This window comes from Lynx rufus, unplaced genomic scaffold (genome assembly GCF_022079265.1).
Source record: "Lynx rufus isolate CCGP_SWC_20201006 ecotype Redwood Valley unplaced genomic scaffold, mLynRuf1.p SCAF_16, whole genome shotgun sequence".
Taxonomy (NCBI): domain Eukaryota; kingdom Metazoa; phylum Chordata; class Mammalia; order Carnivora; family Felidae; genus Lynx; species Lynx rufus.
In genome coordinates this window covers 9,444,093-9,462,389 of record NW_025814830.1, presented here as the reverse complement: position 1 = coordinate 9,462,389, position 18,297 = coordinate 9,444,093, and the positions used below count along the sequence as shown (strand labels likewise).

Genomic DNA, 18,297 nt, shown 5'->3' with positions numbered 1-18,297 from the left:
TGCGGACTCTCAGGTCCCCACCACACTGCTGAGTCAGAATGTGCATTTTACAGGCTCTGCAGACCCTCTGTGGGTGCAGGAAAGAAGGAGGTGGCCCCACTCCCACATCCTGGGGTCTCAGCCTGGCTGGCCATCTGCTGAAGCAGCATTTCTAGGGGTCACCAGGGCATTCGTGATCTTTAGAAAGTTCCACAGGTGATTCCGACGCCCGGTGCGGGTAACATCCCTGTGACGAGAGTTCCTGGGGTAGCCCCTCGGGCTCCTGCTCTGAAGAGAAAAGCCACATGGGGAGGAGAGAGGGCTGCAGGGGGCTGACTGTGCGCTCCGACCCTGAGCTGCGGGGAGCGCCCAGGACACCAGTGCCACAGGCTTGCGCTTGTCCACACAAGGGCATTGTGTGCGCACTCGCATATGGTGGGAAATCCCAGCTGAAGAGGGAGAGGCCTCAGCAGTTCGCAGGGAACCCAAACGTAGACGAAATGAAAGGGGAAGGAGACCAGGAGGGCAGGAGTGAGGGGAAGGGAGGGGAGGGGAGGGGGAGGGACCGGGCAGAGACCCCGCCCCTGCCCACGTGACCCGGCCTAGCGCTCCTGCCCCCAGAGGCGGCTCAGCACAGAGGGAGGAAGGACCACAGAGCCAACTTGTCGTGACAGCGGTGCTCCTGAGCATTTCTGGAGCCGAAGCTCTCCTCACAGAGGGAAGGACAGAGCAGGCAGCAGGCGGCATGGAGCCCCCCTCGGCCCTTCCCCGAGGAGGGCGTGTTCCCTGGCAGGAGCTCCTGCTGGCAGGTGAGAGGGACGATCCCCTGGGTTAAGGGTGAAAGGAAGAGAGAGACTGGCTGCGGTCTCCCAGGGGAGGATGGGGCGCCGAGAGGGGACATGGGAACAGGGCAGGGCAGGGCAGGACAGGGGGTTCCCGGCTCAGCAACAGGAAAATCTCATGATCTGGAAGAGGCGAGCGAGTGACGACGTGTTCTGTCCCAAGTTACTCATCACTGAGGACTGAATTTTGGAAACGATGTGAGCAACCAGGGACCCTAAACGCTGCCCCTCCCACCAACCTGAGATATTGACAGATCAATGCTGGGCCCTGGGAACACTCATTCATTCATCCACAGGTATTTGCAGCCGGCCCCACCACTGGGGCACAACACAGATCAGAGTCTCTGCCCTCCCTGAGCACACTTCTCTGGGGAGGAAGACAGACAAGCAAAGACACAGAATGGGAGGTCGGGCATTGACAGGCCATGAAGGGAACAGAGCAGGGAAAGGTCAGAATGTGAAGACAGAGGGTCTTTAGAGGAGGCGGTGTGGGCAGGCCTCTCCCAAGGACCCCCTGAGTGTGAGCAGGTACCTGAGGGCAGTGAGGGAGTGAGCCCACGGACATCTGAGTGACAGTATTGGAAACAGAGGAAATCACAAGTTCAGAAGCACTGAAGTCATGGCGGTCGTGCCGCTGACCTTGACCAGTAGGACACACACACACACACACACACACACACACACACACACACACGCTCACCCCTGGGCCCAAGGCTGAGTGATTAGGACCTGCCCAGTCTCCAGGGCCACATCTTTCCGTCCCAATACATAGGCCAAATATTGATCCAGGTCTTCTCTCTTCCCTCCTAGTCTCACTCCTAACCTTCTGGAACCCTCCCACCACTGCCCAAGTCACTATTGAATTGGTGCCGCCCAATGCTGCCGAAGGGAAGGACGTTCTTCTGCGTGTCCACAATCTGCCTGCCAATCTTATAGGCTTTGGCTGGTTCAAAGGGACAACTATAGATCCCCGTAGGGAAATTGTATCATATGCAGCCGACTTACAAGAAATTACCCCAGGATTTGCACACAGCGGCAGAGAGACATTATATCACAACGGATCCCTGCTGTTCCAGAACATCAGCCTGGAGGACACAGGATACTACACCCTACAAATCATAAAGAGGAATGTTCAAGTTGAAAGAGTAACTGGACAGCTCCGTGTATATCGTGAGTAATTCCTGTCACCTCTGATGTCGGGTGGAGTGAATTCTACCTCGTACACACAGGATTGACAGGCCTGGACTGTGCCTCCCTTCCCTTCTGCACTGTGTCCCATGTGGGGTTTGAGCATTTAGTGCAGGACATACACAGTGGACACAAACTTCGTAAGATCGGAATTCCTTCCTGGATTCCACCCCTAGCAGACATTCACTGCAAAAAGAAGGACCAGTCTGATGGGAGTAACTCAGCAGAGGCAGACTGATTCAGTCCAACCCCTTGGGCTCCTCCCTGTGATCATGCCTCTGAGAAAGACCCTGCAGGGCTCAGTCCGGGCCAGGCCTGAGGGGCCTCCTGGGTTCCTCATAGAGAAGCTCAGCTCAGAAAGCCCCTGCCCAGACCCCTGTCTCAGGGCTCCTGATTGCAATGATCATGGGGAGTCCGTGCCAAGGTTGGGTTTTGGCTTCCTGGCAGGGCTGACTGGGAGCAATGATTTCCTGCTGCCTGAGTCCTGAGGTTCCTGAGCTGGTCACCAGCCAGGGCTCAGTCCCAAGAGCCACATCTGGGGAGGGGTAGAGCCTGGTCTTTCACCTGAGAGTTGGGGTGGAGAGCAGAGGTAGGCAAGGTCCCTAGGCCATTGTCTGACTGCTCTGGAGCTGTAGGAGACTCCAGAGGAAGGTCAGCACCCCCAGGGAGGAACAGAGGAGAGAAGATGCTCCTGATGCTCCTGGGTGCTCCTCCCGCACCAGGGATCAGGCCCAGGAGCTGTCTCTCATGAAGGCAAATAATAATAAATGTTTATTTGGGAAGCTCCTCTATACCAAGCCTTAGGCCAGGTAAGTGTGAAATATTTAAGGTTAATTATAGACAACATGGCAAGCCTAAGACCATTTACTTGACTTTATTGAGGGGAAACTGAGGCATGGGGTGATGCAGACATTGAATCAGAGTCACACAGACCATGAGCAGCAGGCAGCTCACAATCCTATGAGGTTTGTCTGCAGCCACAGCCTGGACTTATCCACCCAGGGGGCCTTATTAGGCATCTGTGGACCCTGAGACCAGCTATTGGATCAGACCTTTCTTAGGGATCCACAGCTCAAAGTAGATTTTCTGGTCTGGGAAGTGAGAGCAAATGAGGAATTAATCTGTTTTTACTCAAGAACTAAATTACCTTCATCAACAATCAGAGTCAGTGCTGGGAATGCCCAGGCCTCCCCTCAGGTGGCCAATCCACAGCTCCCTACTTTGGACTTGGAATCACTTATTTGTTTCCTGTTATGTTGATGTCACTCCCATTGGAGTGTGAGGGAAAGGACTCTGCCTTCTCCTCCTACTGTATACCCCTAATTGGTACAGGCCCAAGAACTCCATTGCTGTTTCAGGGAGGGAGGGAGGGAGGGAGGAAGGGAGGGAGGGAGGAAGGAAGGAAGGAAGGAAGGAAGGAAGGAAGGAAGGAAGGAAGGAAGGAATGATTATTAGTCTCTTCAGAGTCTGGAGCCTAGATGCAGAGTCCTAGGAGGTTCTGGACAGGTTCTATTCCCTGTCCCTCTAGGGGCTGAGACCCATGTTCTATCCCTCTGACCACCAGCCCCCCGGGCCACTCCCAGAGAAGAGTCTTTGGTGTTGCTCAGCCATGGGAGTGTTTGCAGGGATGTGCTGGTCATGCCCCTGGGTCAGCTGTGGACTCTCAGTGCCTGGAGTCTTTGAAGTCACTTGTAACCCCCACTGCTCACAGCCTTGGATATTTCTGGTTCTCTGTTCCTTCTATGTCCCTCATCTTCTTCCTCTTCCTCCTTTCAGCTGGGACTCCCCCTGATCTGCATAACTTCCTTTACTCTTAAGCCTTCCCTGGATTCTTCTGCTAACACCTGTGGCCAGGCCCACCCTCCCAGGCAACAGTAAAGGATGCAGAAATCAGTCAGAACAGCAGCCTGATCACCAGGAGAAACGAGCTTTCACCGTTCCCTCATCCAGGTCTCTTTCTCTCCATGATGCCAACAAGTGGAACACACCACATGTCAGGGACGTGTGACCCCTTGATCTACTTTCTTCTACATGACTCAACCAGGAAGTCAAAGACAGAAGGGCGGGTCTGCAGTCCCCAGCTCATGGGCTCATTTCACACTTTTTACTCCTGACTCACATCTTCATCCTGGTGAGGCTCCCGTTCCTCCCAGTGCTTCTTCCCAGGTGGGGCTGGCCAGACCCTGTGCCATCTAACTAGTTTACTGCCTATTTCACATGCACCTGGGTGCTCACGTGACACTTTTACCATAGGGTGGGACCCTCTCACACAGTGAGACCTACCAGTCACTGTCCTTTCACTTGGATGCTGCCCAATTTGGATAAATTTGATCAAACTTATGTTTCCTGAGATCAAAAGAAAGCCACATGCAAGTATGGGTTCCTTTCCATTTTGCCTGACTGTCCATAGAAATTGGTGGCAAGGACCTCTTTCCTAAATTTACTAACGTTAACACATATCATTTCTACTAATTTCGTATCATCCCTCCCTTTATATAAGAGAGACACCACAGACTGTCTCCCAATCAATTCTGTTTCTTACCAGGACTCACATGCCTTTCTCTACCCAGGGAGTCACTGATTTTGAACCCGCTAGAACATCTTCCTTTGATCATGATGCGACCCTGACTGACTGCAGAACTTGGTCTACAACGTACAGTGCTCTCTAGAGAGATATTCCTAGAGAAACTGGTCTTAGATTTTTCGGGTATTAATAGTGATTTTCATATATGAAAACAATTTAACGTCTCAATTTTCCAACTCATAACTGTGTTTACAAATGGCCCATGGGGCCAAATACCCCCACCTCCACCCCACCATCTCCTACCATTCACCCCTTCTGCATTCGAAAACATCCACTTATATTTCAGGAAAGACCAATATGGTCCTCACTGCCCTCTGCAGTGGGAAAAAAAGACTTTAAAGACCGAGGGCAGAGCACATAGTTCTCTGCCAAAGCCAGCCAGGTCCTGCCTGTCCCCCCTTACTCTTTTCTGGGTCATTTCTAGTCTTGACTCTGCTCTACCCTGTGTGGAGTCACTGTCTCATGCCAGTCACCATGGAGCACTTCAGCAGGACTGCCTAACTTTGTGGCCCTGCAGCCTGAGTACTGGGCTGACCTCCAGGCTTGCCCCTGGTGTCCCTGGGTGTTACTCTTCTCAAATACCCTGTTCCAGGCCATGCTTCCCAGTGTTCTCCAGGGTTTCAAATTCTGGGAAGGCCCATAATTACCCATCTCCAGGATAACTGTGGAAAGCACGGCCTTGTGGAAAACCCACGTAGGTGGGTTGGTGTGGGTCTGTGCAGTAGAAAGGGCCTCAGCACCTGTACTTTCCAGGTGAGGCCTCTGAGGTTGGTCAGACAGTCCACTGGTTAGGGAAGAACCAGGAGAGATCTGGGGTGGTCTCTGACTCCCTATCCTGTGTCTTCCACAACCAAACCCTGAGAAAGTCTGTCCTTGCTCTCAGACAGAGAGCAGGGGCCCTATGTTCTCTGAGCCCTCACATCTTCTTGCATTTGTCTTGAGATACACAGGTCTGCTTTATTCTTAAGGACTCGTGTTGGCAGACAGATGAGAGAAGGCAGCTCTGATTGAAGATGCCTTTGGAGGAATCACAGGTATCACACAGGGCAATGTTCTCTCTGTTGTCTACACAGCGGAGTTACCCAAACCCAACATCACAAGCAACAACTCGGACCCCGTGGAGAACGTGGATTCTGTAGTATTAACGTGTGAACCTCAGACTCAGAACACAAGCTACCTGTGGTCAGTAAACAGTAAGAGCCTCCCGGACAGCGCCAGGCTGGAGCTGTCCCTGGACAACAGGACTCTCACTTTACATGGTGTCACAAGGAATGACACAGGACCTTATGAGTGTGAAATCTGGAACCCAGTCAGTGCTGGTCATAGTGACCCATTCACCCTGAATGTTCTCTGTGAGTAACTTGTATTCCTACATGGCCCAGGCTGCCAGCCCCAAATCCACGCTGCCAGAGGCCAGGCCACATCTGTCCTTCTGGGGTCTGAGTACCTGACTCTCACCTAGACACCCAGGCTGGCCATGGCTTCTTATCTCAGGCAAACCTGGGAAGGCCCAGCCTAAGCCAAGACTAGGAGGGAACAGGCTGCTCCTCCCTGGGAGGGTCGATAGCCTATGAGGGGGAAACAAGTTAATATCTCAGACTCAGGCTCAGTGAACACAGGGGGCTTATGGTTGGGACTATTTATTTATTTATTTTTTAATTTTTATTTATTTTGAGAGAGAGTACATGAGCATTAGTGAGGTAGGGTCAGAGGGAGAAGGAGAGAGAATCCCAAGCAGGCCCCACCCTAACAGCACGGAGCCCTGACATGGGGCTCCATCCCACAAACCATGAGATCATGACCTGAGCTGAAACCAAGAGTAGGATGCTTAACTGACTGAGCCACCCAGGTGCCCTGGTTGGGACTTTCTAAAACAGGGTTATGACCTAGCTCAGAGGGATACTGTGGACATTATACAGACCAGGATCTTCCCCTTCCCTTGGATTACATCACGTGTGGCTTTATTCTGTTTGCTCCAGATGGCCCGGATGCCCCCACCATTTCCCCCTCAGACTCCTATTACCGTCCAGGGGCAAACCTCAGCCTCTCCTGCCACTCAGCCTCTAACCCGCCTGCACAGTATTCTTGGCTTATCAATGGGAGCCCCCAGCCATCCTCACAGGAGCTCTTTATCCCCAACATCACTGTGAATGATAGTGGATCCTATACCTGCCTCGCCTATAACCCTGGCACTCGCCTCAATAAGTTCACGGTCAAGACTATCACAGTCTCTGGTAAGTGGATCCCTGGAGCATTTGCATCAAGCACTGTGGTGGAGATCTGTCTGGTTTTCAGAAAAGAGCCTAGAAGAAGTTAATTTGCATTTGCTTGCGACACAGATCTGTCCCTGAACTCTCCCATCACGTCTGCAGATGCTTCCTCCCCTTGCTCTCTGGTTTCTCATGGCAGATTTTGAGTCCAGCCTGGTATGTGGGAATAGGGTTCTCTCAGCCCCATGTAGTGGAGGGGGCTTACAGAGGAAGAAGGAGGGTTCTTTTTGCTACTGGCTCGTCCAATGACTGACTCTGCTGTAATGTCATCTGTGGTGGGACAGGAGAAGGTAGGTACATGAGAAGCCTCTCTGCAGTCTGGCCAAACTGTGCCACCAATTGCTCCAGAACCTCCCTCAGGTGAGGCTGCAGGGAAATGAGACAGAGCGAGCCTTGGTGCAGACGCCTCTGGGCTGTGTCCTGGTTCTGAAGTCTACCAGCTACATAACACTGGGTGACACCAGCACGTATGATACACCAAAGGAGGACAGTGAATAATGGTGCATAATTGAAAAGTAGGTGGATGAAGTCCCTACACGGGACAGAAGGAACAGTGCAAAAGTAGATCTTTATACATACAGCTAAGAGTACCAGCCTTTTGTTAAAATGTAACCATTACTCTAAACGTCTCCTCCCTGTAATATTCAACCCACAGGCCAGGAAGTAAAAATCTTATTCAGACTGAGAAATCCTTTAGGTTGGAACTTTTCCAGGTCCTAAGCTCACAAAGACTGGCTAGGCTGTTCTCATTTTCTAATTAATTATTTAACAAAAGGGAAATATCTTCCATTTCTATGTAAAGCTCCCATACTAAAAAAGGTGCCTGATCTTTTCAGAAAACTCTAGAAAGGGTCACACAAAAGCCACTGGGTAAAAAATTCCACCTGCTGATGGGGATGCTGGACATGGGCTAAGAGGTGTGAGGTGCTGATGTCCAGGCAGACCAGACAGATGACTGAGGGCCAGAGGGGGACCTGAAGGTCAGACGGGGAGGCACAGCCCCCTCCTTATAGATCACCACCTGAACAAAGACACTCATTCTTCTGCAGACATCAGGGCCATCCTCTGGGGCATCTTTACAGAGCCCAGTGGGGCCCTCGGAGTGGCCGAGATCTTGGAAGAAGGAGCATGGCCCCAGGCCCCCTCTCATTCTGTCACCTCCTCTGTTTCTCCACAGAGCCAGTGTCCCAGCCCTCCATCAACATCAGCAACACCACAGCCACAGAACATAAGGACTCTGTGGTCCTGACCTGCTCTACAAATAACACAGGGGTCTCCATCTGGTGGTTCTTCAATAACCAGAGTCTAAAGCTCACGGAGAGGATGAAGCTGTCCCCAGACAACAGCACCCTCACCATAGACCCTGTCAGGAGGGAAGATGCTGGGGATTATCAGTGTGAGGTCTCCAACCCAGTCAGTTCCAGCAAAAGTGACCTCGTCAAGCTGAATGTGGAATGTAAGTGACACCTTACATCCGTAAGGTGAATGTAAGTAACACCGTGTTCCATCTTCCTGGGAAGAATCCTCACCAATGATGTGCAAAATGGATAGAAGTCACAGGGGGCAGAATAGCAATCAAGAGACCATTTCAGTAAACAGAATGGCAAAGTGGTTAAAAGCTAAGTGTCTGAATCAAATATACTTAGTTTCTTATCCTGGGTCTGGCATTTACTCTTGTGACCTTGCACAAGATTCTTTCTTCCCCTCTGTTACCGTGTGTGTGTGTGTGTGTGTGTGTGTGTGTGTGTGTGTGTGGCAAAATATACGTAAGGTTTACCATTTAACAATTTTAAGCATACAGTTCAGTGGCATTAGGACATTCATATTGTACAACCATTACTACTACCCATTTCCAAAACTGTTTATCTTCCCATGTGAAAACTGTTCCCATTAAACAATAATGTCCCATGCCTGACCTTAACCCCAGTAACCACTATATCCTACTTTCTGTCTCTATGAATATGACTATTCTAAGTACCTTGTATAAATGTAATCATAACAATATTTGTTTTTTGTGTGTCTGGCTTTTTTCACTTAGCATAATATCTTCAGGGTTCATCCGTTTTATAGCATATATCAGAATTGCTTTCCTTCTTTAAGGCTGAATAATATTCCCTTGTATGTATGTATCACATTTTGTCTATGATTTATCTGCCTCTGAACTTTTGCATTTTTCCACTTTTTGGCTGTTATAAATAATGCTTCTATGAACATGGGTATACAAATATCTGTTCGAATCCCTGCTTTCATTTCTTTGGCATATATACCCAGAAGTGGAGGTGCTGCATCAAATGGTAATTCCTTGTTCAATTTTTTGATGAACTGCCATTCCATTTTCCACAGTGACTGCACCATTTCACAAACAATGCAAAGAAGTTCCAGTTTCTACACACCTTGTCAACACTTGTTTTCTGTTTTGTTTTGTTTTGTTTTGTTTTAAATAATAGCCATTCTAATGGGCATGAGGTGGTACCTCATTGTGGTTTTGATATGTATTTCCCTCATGATGAGTGATGTTGAGCATCTTTTCATGTGCCTGTTGTCTATCTGGGTGTCTTCTTTGGAGAAATGTCTGTTCAATTCCTCTGACCATTTTTTAAATATTTATTTATTTTTGGGGAGAGCGCGAGTGGGGGCGGGGGGTAGAGAGGGGGACAGAGGATCTGAAGGAGGCTTTACACTGACAGGCTGACAGCAGTGAGCCTGATATGGGGCTTGAGCTCATGAACCACAAGATCATGACCTGAGCTGAAGTCAGACACTCAACCAACTGAGCCACCCAGGTGCCCCATCCTCTGCCCATTTTTTGAGTAGGTTTTTTGTTGTTATTGAGTTGTAGTTCTCTATTATGGATATTAACCCCTTATGGCCTATATGATTTATAAATATCTTCTCCCACTCAGGGGGTTGTCTTTTCACTTTGTTGATAGTGTCCTTTGATGCATAAAAGGTTTTAATTTTAATTGAAGTCCAGTTCACTTATTTTTTTCTTTTGTGGCCTGTGCTTTTAGTGTCATATCCAAGATGTCATTGCCAAATCCCGAGTCATGAAGCTTTCACCCTGTGTTTTCTTCTAAGAGTTTTTATAGTTCTGACTCTTACATTTAGGTCTTTGAGTTAATTTTTCATATATGATATTAAGTTGGGGTTCAATTCTTTTGCATGGACATCTAGTTTTCCCAACACCCATTTGCTGAAAAGACTGTCTTTTCTCCATTGAATGGTCTTGGCACTCCTGTCAAAAATCCTGTGACCATGTATATAAGGGTTTATCTCTAAAATTTCTATTCTGTATTATTGGTCTATTTGTTTGTCTTTATGCTAGTACCACACTGTTTTTATTACTGTAGCTTTGTAAGCTTTGTGGTAACTTGAAAATTGGGAAATATGAGTCCTCCAGCTTTGTTCTTTCTCAAGATTGTTTTGGATATTTGGGGTCCTTTGAAATTCCGTATGAATTTTAGGATAGATTTTTCTATTTATGCAAAAAAAATGTCACTGGGATTTTTTTATCAGGATTGCATTGAATCTGTAGTCACTTTGAGTAGTACTGTCATCTTAATAATATTAAGTCTTCCAATCCATGAACATGAAATGTCTTTCCATTTATTTATGTCTCTAATTTCTTTCAGCAATGTTTTGTAGTTTTTCAGTGTATGAGTCTCTCACCTCCTTGGTTAAATTAATTCCTAGTATTTTATTCTTTTCGATGCTGTGGTAAATAGAATTATCTTAATATCCTTTTTGGATTATTCATTGTTAGTATATAGGAATACAACTGATTTTTGTGTGTTGATTTAGTATCTTGCAACTTTGCTGTATTTATTAGTTATAACAGCTTTTTTTGTGGAATCTTTAGTGTTTTCTATGTTCATGTCCTCTGTGAACAAAGATCATTTTATTTCTTTCCAATTTGGACACCTTTTTTTTTTTTTTTTTTTTTTTTTTTTTTTGCCTAACTATTGCTCTGGCTAGGACTTTCAATGCTATTTTGGATAAAAGTGACAAAAGCAGGCATCCCTGTCTTGTTCCTAATCTTAGAGGAAAAACATCTTACTCAATGTCTTTCACCATTGAGGAAGATGTTGGCTGTGGGTTTTTCATATGTGGCCGTTACCATATTGAGAAAGTTTCCTTCTATTCCTAGTTTGAGGGTTTTTATCATGAAAAGATGTCAACATCTTTGGCTGAATGCTTTTACTAATTCAATCTCCTTACTAGTTATAGATCTATTCAGATCTTCTATTTCTTCATGATTCTATCTTGGTCAATTTTGTGTTTCCAGGAATTTGTCCATTTCATCCAGGTTATCTAATTTGTTGGCATACAATTATTCATAGTACCTATAGTATTTATTATTTTATAATACTTATTATTTCTATAAAATTGACAGTAATTTCCCGCACTTTCTTTTCTCCCCCCCAACTTTCAATTCTGATTTTAGTAATTTAAATCTTCTTTTTTTTTTAAAGTCAATCTAGTTAAAGGCTTGTCAATTTTGTTAATGTTTTTTGAAGAAACAATTTTTGGTTTCATAGATTCTCTCTATTGTTTTTCTACTCACTATTTTATTTTCCTCATTCTAATCCTTATTATTCCCTTCCTTCTGCTAGCTTTGGGTTTAGTTTGTTTTTCTTTTTCCAGTTTCTTACACTGTACAGTTAGGTTATTGATTTGAGGTCTTCTTTTTTCAATGTAAGTATTTGCAATTACAAATTTCTTGCACAAGATCCTTAATTTCTGAGCCTAATATTCCTCAACTGAAAGTGGTAATAAGAGTACTTGCTTCATGGTATTGTTTTAAAGATTTAATGTAACAATTAAACCCTTAGCAAAAATGCTATGCCCAGAGGAAATGTTCCATAAGTGTTAGCTGCCATTATTACTACTATTATCATTAGCTTCTACAAAGTCAGGTAGTCCTAAAGTCAAATCCCAGATCCATTTTTTACTGGCCATATGACTTTGGATAAATTATTCACTACTCTCAGCCTCAATGCTTTTAATCTGCAAAATGGAAATAGTGTCTATCTGAAAGGGTTATTATATGAATCAAATGAGTCAATAGTAAAGTACTTACCACAGAGCCTAGCACATAGTAAGTACCCCATAACAGTAGCTAACATTTATATACAGGCTTGAGTTGACTGGTAAGGACAACAGAAATAAAAAAGAAGAAACAGATGTGAACAGTACTATATATGGGTATGGAAAGCATTATGCAAAAAAGCCACTGGGACATAGTTACTGACTGAACATGGAAAAGGAAAAAAAGGAGTTGAGTGCAAAGTTTCAAGCCTGTTATGTTAGTTTTTATCCCCTGAGATGCAGCTAAAGTGGGATTACTTATTTATTTATATTTATTGAGAAAAATATTTACTTATTTATTGGGGAAACATGCCTGTGAGGGAAAGTAAGCAGGAGTGGGTGGAGTCTGGTGCCACACCTGAACACAGAATAATGTGCAACCGTGAAAAGATGGGAAGTTATACAAAAATAGCAATCAATCTTTCTCACATTTCCAAGGCCTTCACAATATCTGAGTGCAGAAAGGCCAGGATGGAATTGAGGCAAGCCTCATCACCAGCCTAGAATACAGTGAGAGAAAAAAAAATGACGGATGAAGTCAGCTAATCACCTCACAGCAAACTTCCCACAGAAAATGTATTCCTTGAAGGAACGAGTGGAGACCACTACATGTTAAGAGTTGTCCCCTGGGGGACCCCCACTGTCAAATGATGTCACCCTCATTCATTCTTCTCTCTTCTTTCCCTGACAGATGATTTCACACAACAAAGTTCTGGCCTCTCCGCTGGGGCTATTGCCGGCATCGTGATCGGAGTCCTGGCCGGGGTTGCTCTCATAGCAGCCCTGCTGTACTTTCTGTGTAACAGAAAGTCTGGCGGGTATGATGGCCCTTCCCCATTGCGCTGTTTTCTCCAAGGCTAACTGCCATGCTTGGGAGAGGGAAGGAGACTTCACCTCTGTCTCTGGGCCTGGATCTACTCCTCCTCCTTTCTAAACCCCTGCTTCTGGGCACTAATTCCTGTGGATCTCTTCTCCATGCTTCCTGCACTCCACTCTCTCTCGGACATGGTAATTCCCATCCCCATCTTGTTTAGAGGGGGCAGATCCCATTATACTTCTGTCTCCCAGTCAGGGAAGCCAAGGCCCAAGAAGGAAACAAATGAGAAAATGAAAGGAGGAACAGGAGAATGGGAGTCACATGCTCTGTTGACAGTAGTAGGAGGGAGGGATAGGACAGGAGGACAAGCTAAGAAGGGGTACAAACAGCCAAAGGCCTCTTTGGGCAATAAGTGAAATGAGACAGAAAACAGCATCTACCTACAAAAGAGGAAAGGTGTCAGCGTACAGGTAGGCTCATATGCAGTTGATAAAGAATGGACCTAAATGTGGACATCCAGCAAACAGGACAGGAGTAAAGCCTAGAGGAGACCGTGGGTACACAAAAAAGAGGCCCTAAGAGGGAAGGCAGTATAATCCAGGTATAAATGAACACTGAGGAGCCCCAAGGAATTACCTGCTGATGATGTCCTTCCTAATTCAAGGAGCAAAGATCCTATGCTTGGGAATAGCAGTCACACTGTCTGATATTTATTTAGGACAAGTGACCTGCGTGATCTCACAGAGCACAAACCCTCAGCCTCCAACCACAGTAAGTAAAGCCACTCACCCAGTGAGACGTGACATGTTCCACCACGTGCCCCGCCCCATCAGTGAATCCTGGATTCCCGAACTACTCAGTACCTTCTGAATTTTTAGAAGGGATTTCCATTTCCCAACCTTAGGTTGGCATAGGTCCTCATACCCTTCTAGCCACAAAAGATTCCCCTGAGACACAGCCCTGGGAGAGACGCTCACTCCACCCGGGCCAGGCAGGCCTGCATAAGATGGACATGTTTCCAGGAGCCATTTCCTCACCCATAGTCCTCCCCCTCCTGCCTCTATGATGGATGTGGGCATTCTCCTTTGGTGAGACTCTCCCTGTCTTGTGGTGCTCTGGGTACTGTGGGCCTCGACGTCCCTCCTTGCCACTGAAGCTTGTTGCTGAGAAATACATCTGGGCAAAAAATCAAGGCCTTGTGAACTGGAAGAAATTTTCAGAAGTGGACTAAGGCCTTCTGGGCTCTACTCTTGCCCCCCCTCTGGTACTAATGCCCTGGGTGTGGACCACAGACACTGAGGAAGTGAATTCCTCAAGCCATCATAGGCTACCTCCTTACCCTACCCTGCTCCCACCTGCCAGCTCCTTCAGCTAGAAATCATGAGAGCTTAGGAACCCCACACACATCTCCACCTTCCAACCCCTGTTCCAAGGCCATAAATCAGCTTTGCATTTTCATGGATTGATAACTCTTCCTTTGCTTCCCCAGGTCAGGACCACTCTGACAATGTGCATAACAAGGTAAGCACAGCCAGTTTCACTGGCTCATTTTCTCATGGAAATATCTCTGTGTAGAATAGGTTATTTTTTGTAATGTTCATTTATTTTTAAGAGAGAGAGAGACAGAGTGTGTGTGCACGTGCGTGCACTTGCCTGCACAAGTAAGGAAGGAGCAAAGACAGAGGCAGAGAGAGAAAATCCTAAACAGGCTCCTCGCTGTCAGCATAGAGCCTGACGAACCCGTGATGTGAGATCATGACCTGACTCAAAATCAAGAGTCGGACACTTAAACGAATGAGCTACCCAGGTGCCCCTAGAATGGGTTATTCTTGAAAACACAAATGTGAGATCAAGTTTGGGTCAAAATTCCTCAAAACGGTAACAAACAAAGGAGTACTGGTTAATTATTCCCTTGAGTCTACCTCATTGCCAGAACGTGGACTTTGGAATTAACCTCATCCTCTGTTTAAATCCTGGCTCTGACTCTCAGTAACTCTGTGACCTTGGACAAGTAACTTAAGCTCTTTGAGCCTTGGCTTTGTCATCTGTAAAATGGGCATGCTGCCTACTTCAAAGAGAAGTTGAAGGAATTAAATGAGATGGCAAATGGAAAGCACCCAGCACAACGCCCAGCATAAGTCACTAAGCCGTTCTCCCTCCTCTACCTCCACTGACCCTGCTCTTACCAACAAAGTACAGTGTCCATTCTGGTGGGTCTGAGGTCTTGGTTCTTTCTTTATAATAATTTTACCACATTTTTCTCATCCTAACCCTTCAGTAGAATATACACATATATCAAAAGGTGCTTAAATCATAAATGCATTTTAACCATGTGTAAATTTTCATGAGTTGAACACAAGCAGCACCCAGATCAAGAAACAAACCATCCCTACCCCCCCAAACACCCTCCAGCTCTGGACTTCTTCCAGAAAGTAACCACTATCCTCACTTCCAGTGCACTGGATTACTTTTGTCTGTTTATGCTCTTACATAATGAACAACACAGTATATCCTTGTATGTGTCTAGCTTCTTTCATTCAAATTGTTTTGTGAGATTCATCCATATCCTTTTATGCATTTGTAGCTTGTCCATTCTCTTTGCTGTATCATCGCATCTCACTATGAATATTATAATCTACCTCTTCTAATGATCACTCCACAGGATGTTAGCAAGCAGAGTAGTAATGGGTAATAAAAGCCCTTCTCCAAAACTAAAGGTTTCGAAGTGGTGATAGCACGTGGTGCTCAATCACACGACACAAGGTGAGAGCCTGACCTATGACACTGATTGAACTGACCACACTGTTCATGCCTTTCAGACTGATGAAGTTGCATATTCTTCCCTGAACTTCAATGTCCAGGCACCAAAGAAATCAGCGTCAGCCTCCCCACCCCTAACAGCCACAGAAACAGTGTATTCAGAAGTCCAAAAGAAGTAATACCTTCTGTCCTGCTCTCTGCGCTGCTGACTCCTTCCCAAGCTCCTCATCCCCATCACTAGGAGACCCTTTTCCCCTCAGGGAAAAGGGGACGAAGCCTCTTTCCCCACTTCACTCCCTAACTGAGGCACCTGCAGGCTGCCTGGTTACAGCCCCTCCCTTCAGTGTCAATAGACGAAAAGGTACATCCGGGATTCCTAGGAAACCCAGCCTTCCTAGTCATTGAAATTTGGCAAAGCAGATCTTGGGCGGTTGCCAGAACTTTTGCCCCTCCCAAGTTTTCCTGACCTAAACTTGTTTTAAACTTACTTATTCAGGGCACAGTCATTCCTTCCCACCCCAGTCCTGTCCTATTGGAGTCTAACTTGAATTTGCTGTAACCTTGTGAATTATGTCCTGATCCACTGAAATGCATGTGCCAGAAAAGAAGAGAGGAAAGAAGTAAAAGTAAAAGCTTCTATCTCCCCAAAGCCCAGTGTGAACCCACCATACACGGGCAAACGAATATATAACCAATGCTGAACTGGCAAATTCTCCACCTTTGTCTACTATCAGAGTTGTCTACCAGGGCCTAAACACCTTGCTGCTTGACTAGAATGCCACCAAAGCCATTTGGCAAGCCTGTTTTCAGAGAACCCACTGGAAGCAATTAGGGAAATTATTTGCCAAGGTCCACAGGCGATTCCTAATGAAAATGCCCCACAAATGCAATATGTTTCACAACTTTATGGGCTTTATTCAAGGAAATATTCACAGAAGGAGGGCTTATAGCTTCAGAGAACATTCGCCTCTTAACAGACAATCAGCTGGGAATTTGGGAGAGGAGTCAGAGGAGCCACCCTTCAGAGATTATTTAAATAATTGTTAAAGAATGCCCAATTTGGCATATTGGGTTTTTTTCCCTTTCCTCTGAGACATTCTGCCATTTTAGTTTTTGCATCTGCTAGTTTATGTGAAAGGGGCTATTTTTACTTAGCTTATCTATATAAGCCAATCTGCCTGCCTTAGGGGAAAGAAGCCGCCAAACCCACAAGTCCCCTTGGCCAGGAGTTGCTCAAGGCATTTATGTCTGGGGCTCTTTTGTGGCCTCTTTTGTAGCTAGATGGGTCTAACTCAGTTTCCCAGCATCTCAGGCCAGTCTTCAACCACCATTCCATTCCACGGGGGTCTCTGCTGTGCGTGGTGTCTGTCCCACTCACTTTCTCAGGAGACCCAGCCTCTGCTAAGGTGCGTTTGGTCCTTGACAAGTGGGGATGCCCTGAAGGGAACACACTCAAGCCCCTGCTGGCATTGTTTACACCCTGGAAAGCTGCACTTGTGCTGATGCTCCTGGGAACCCGGGCTGTGAGAGGTTAGGACGGGAGGGTGATAACGGGGCCAGAGGCTTCTTGAACAGCCTCTGAAATGTTTTCTCCCATGGGGTCAAGTCCCAGTGTGCAGAACAGAAAAGAAGAGCCGGAGGAGAGTCAATGCACTTCCCATCCAGCCTCCCTCTAAGCAGACGGGAGTCTCTTTGGGGCTGTTGAGAAAAGGCTTTTATTCTGTATTGATTACTTGATGTCATGCTGTGTCTAAGATGCCCCTCAAAGAGGGCTAGTTGGGAATTCTCTGTACTCAGGTACCTCTTTCAAGGGTTTTCTAACCCTCACACAGTCTATTTATACTTCCCCTCATCTATGCTACTCTGTGTTATTTAATTTTGCCTGGCTAGGGCCACTTCTGAATTATTTGTGAAACTTGCTCTATATTTATAATAAAAATTATAAATTAGACAAAAACATGCTGCCGTTGATACTACTTGAGATAATATCTTCTTTACAGGAGGAAGAAAGAGAAATTGCTGAGTCAGAGCAAGCCCAAGTCTATAGATATTTGATCTAGTGATCAGAAAATTAGCTCACGTCATTTGCATGCCTGCTAACAAAGTGAGTCTATCTAGAAACAACAGGCCATAGCTTCAACCTTCCCAGAAGAAACTGCCTATTTTCTTCTGGGTAAGAAGCTGATTTCATGAGTCAAAGATCTCCCGGCCTCTTTATTAGGGACAAGTAACACTTCCTGCACAGGTGTCTCCGGTGAATCAGAAGCAGCTGAATACAGCTTTTACTCACAGAATCTCCACAGGCCCAGGCACACAGGCACCTCCAGAGTCCCTAGTTCCTTCTTTCTGCCCCCTTGGGAGGTCAGAACTCTCCTAACCTGAATACCCTTCATTTACTAATCCCACTAAGTGTTAGCCTATTATCTCATTTCCTTCACTTCCAAGCCATGGAAACATGTGCTGCACTCCCCTTTCCTCATCATCTGGTTTCTCCTGGCCCCTCTGCACCCAAGACCTCTAGAGGCAGCATGAAGTCAGTGTCCATCCTTGGACAACTTTTCACTGTCCTCACATTGTTCACTTCTACAATGTCTAAGACCCACTTTTCTACAACACCTAAGGCACCACAGACAACTTTTCCTTCTTGGGCATTCTCTTCCTCCCACCCCCCACCCGTGCGTTGCACCCCACACCAGATCTAGTAGTGGGACGCCAACTGTCCACCTCCACACCACCCTCTTCCACAGCCTCGAGGACCTCTCCAGAGAC

General features: G+C 46.5%; 1 protein-coding gene across 1 annotated transcript; it reads left to right on the top strand.

Moving 5' to 3' along the window:
* The first annotated feature begins 595 nt into the window (after nt 1–595).
* Nucleotides 596–17,485, top strand: LOC124511089 (carcinoembryonic antigen-related cell adhesion molecule 1-like). Its single transcript, XM_047077989.1, has 9 exons — nt 596–788; nt 1,632–1,991; nt 5,667–5,945; nt 6,573–6,827; nt 8,041–8,319; nt 12,643–12,769; nt 13,487–13,539; nt 14,258–14,289; nt 15,588–17,485. Exons 1-9 carry the CDS (start codon nt 725–727, stop codon nt 15,705–15,707), a joined length of 1,569 nt encoding a protein of 522 aa, XP_046933945.1. The 5' UTR covers nt 596–724; the 3' UTR covers nt 15,708–17,485.
* Nucleotides 17,486–18,297: the final 812 nt, after the last annotated feature.

Excerpts from the sequence above, each read along its gene's own strand:
- LOC124511089 (XM_047077989.1), top strand. The coding sequence starts at position 725 with ATGGAGCCCCCCTCGGCCCTTCCCCGAGGAGGGCGTGTTCCCTGGCAG. Across the intron at positions 5,946-6,572 it reads ATTCACCCTGAATGTTCTCT|ATGGCCCGGATGCCCCCACC; the intron begins GTGAGTAACTTG and ends TGTTTGCTCCAG. Across the intron at positions 12,770-13,486 it reads TGTAACAGAAAGTCTGGCGG|GACAAGTGACCTGCGTGATC; the intron begins GTATGATGGCCC and ends ATATTTATTTAG.